Raw genomic sequence first — 896 nt, 5'->3', positions numbered from 1 at the left:
TGGTGGGATAGACATGGTGGAGGGATGGTGAGGTGATGGTTGAGCAACAGAAGAAGAGAGAGATGTGTATGTATGCGTGTATGTGTGTGTGTGTGTGTTTGTGTGTGTGTATGTATGCGTCTGTCTGCCTGTAAATGGTTTTGTTTGAGGGTGTTGGTACGAGTACGGACTTACACGGACTTACACGGACAGGGTGACTGCTGGGAACAACGTAAACATTGCATAACATTACCCATAAACACACACGCATACACACACACATACACACACATACACACACATACACACACATACACACACATACACACACATACACACACATACACACACATACACACACATACACACACATACACACACACGCTCACACGCCCACACACACGCTCGCACACGTACACACGCGTGTGCAAGCCAGGCCCTTCACCTCGCTGCAGACGCCGCCGTGTTCACACGTGCACGGGAGATCCTTACACAGCCCGTCCTCACACTCAATGGAGCAGTCGTTGCCCTCCCACGGGCCCGAGCAGAGACACGTGTATCCGCCCTCACCAGGGACGCACGTGCCCCCGTTCTCGCACGGGCTGTCGGCGCACGGCGACGAGCGGGACGTGTCCAGCGCGAAGCGCAGCTGCTTCGGTGTGCACCCGCCTGATGTGCGTGACGATTGTGTGTGTGTGTGTGCGTGAGTGTGTGAGTGTGTGTGTGTGTGTGTGTGTGTGTGCGTGATGTGTGTGTGTGTGTGACGTGCGTGATGTGTGCGTGCGTGTGCGTGATGTGTGTGTGTGTGTGTGTGATGTGTGATGTGTGGTATGTGTGTGTGTGCGTACAACGTCCACATTCACACAGGGCAAGCCCGGTATCATCGGTACTCCCTCTCTTCTCCCTCTCTACCAACA

General features: G+C 54.2%; 1 protein-coding gene across 1 annotated transcript in view; it reads right to left on the bottom strand.

Moving 5' to 3' along the window:
* Positions 1–896, bottom strand: part of PTSG_10108 (Megf11) — a 28747-nt gene that overhangs the window by 25893 nt on the left and 1958 nt on the right. The window contains exon 3 of the mRNA XM_004988962.1: positions 425–648. Coding sequence (XP_004989019.1) covers positions 425–648 — 224 coding nt within the window. The remainder of the gene's footprint in view (positions 1–424; positions 649–896) is intronic.

This window comes from Salpingoeca rosetta (genome assembly GCF_000188695.1).
Source record: "Salpingoeca rosetta unplaced genomic scaffold supercont1.32, whole genome shotgun sequence".
Classification (NCBI taxonomy): domain Eukaryota; class Choanoflagellata; order Craspedida; family Salpingoecidae; genus Salpingoeca; species Salpingoeca rosetta.
Note: the sequence above shows the minus strand (reverse complement) of the source record. Positions and strands in the feature narration are given on the sequence as shown.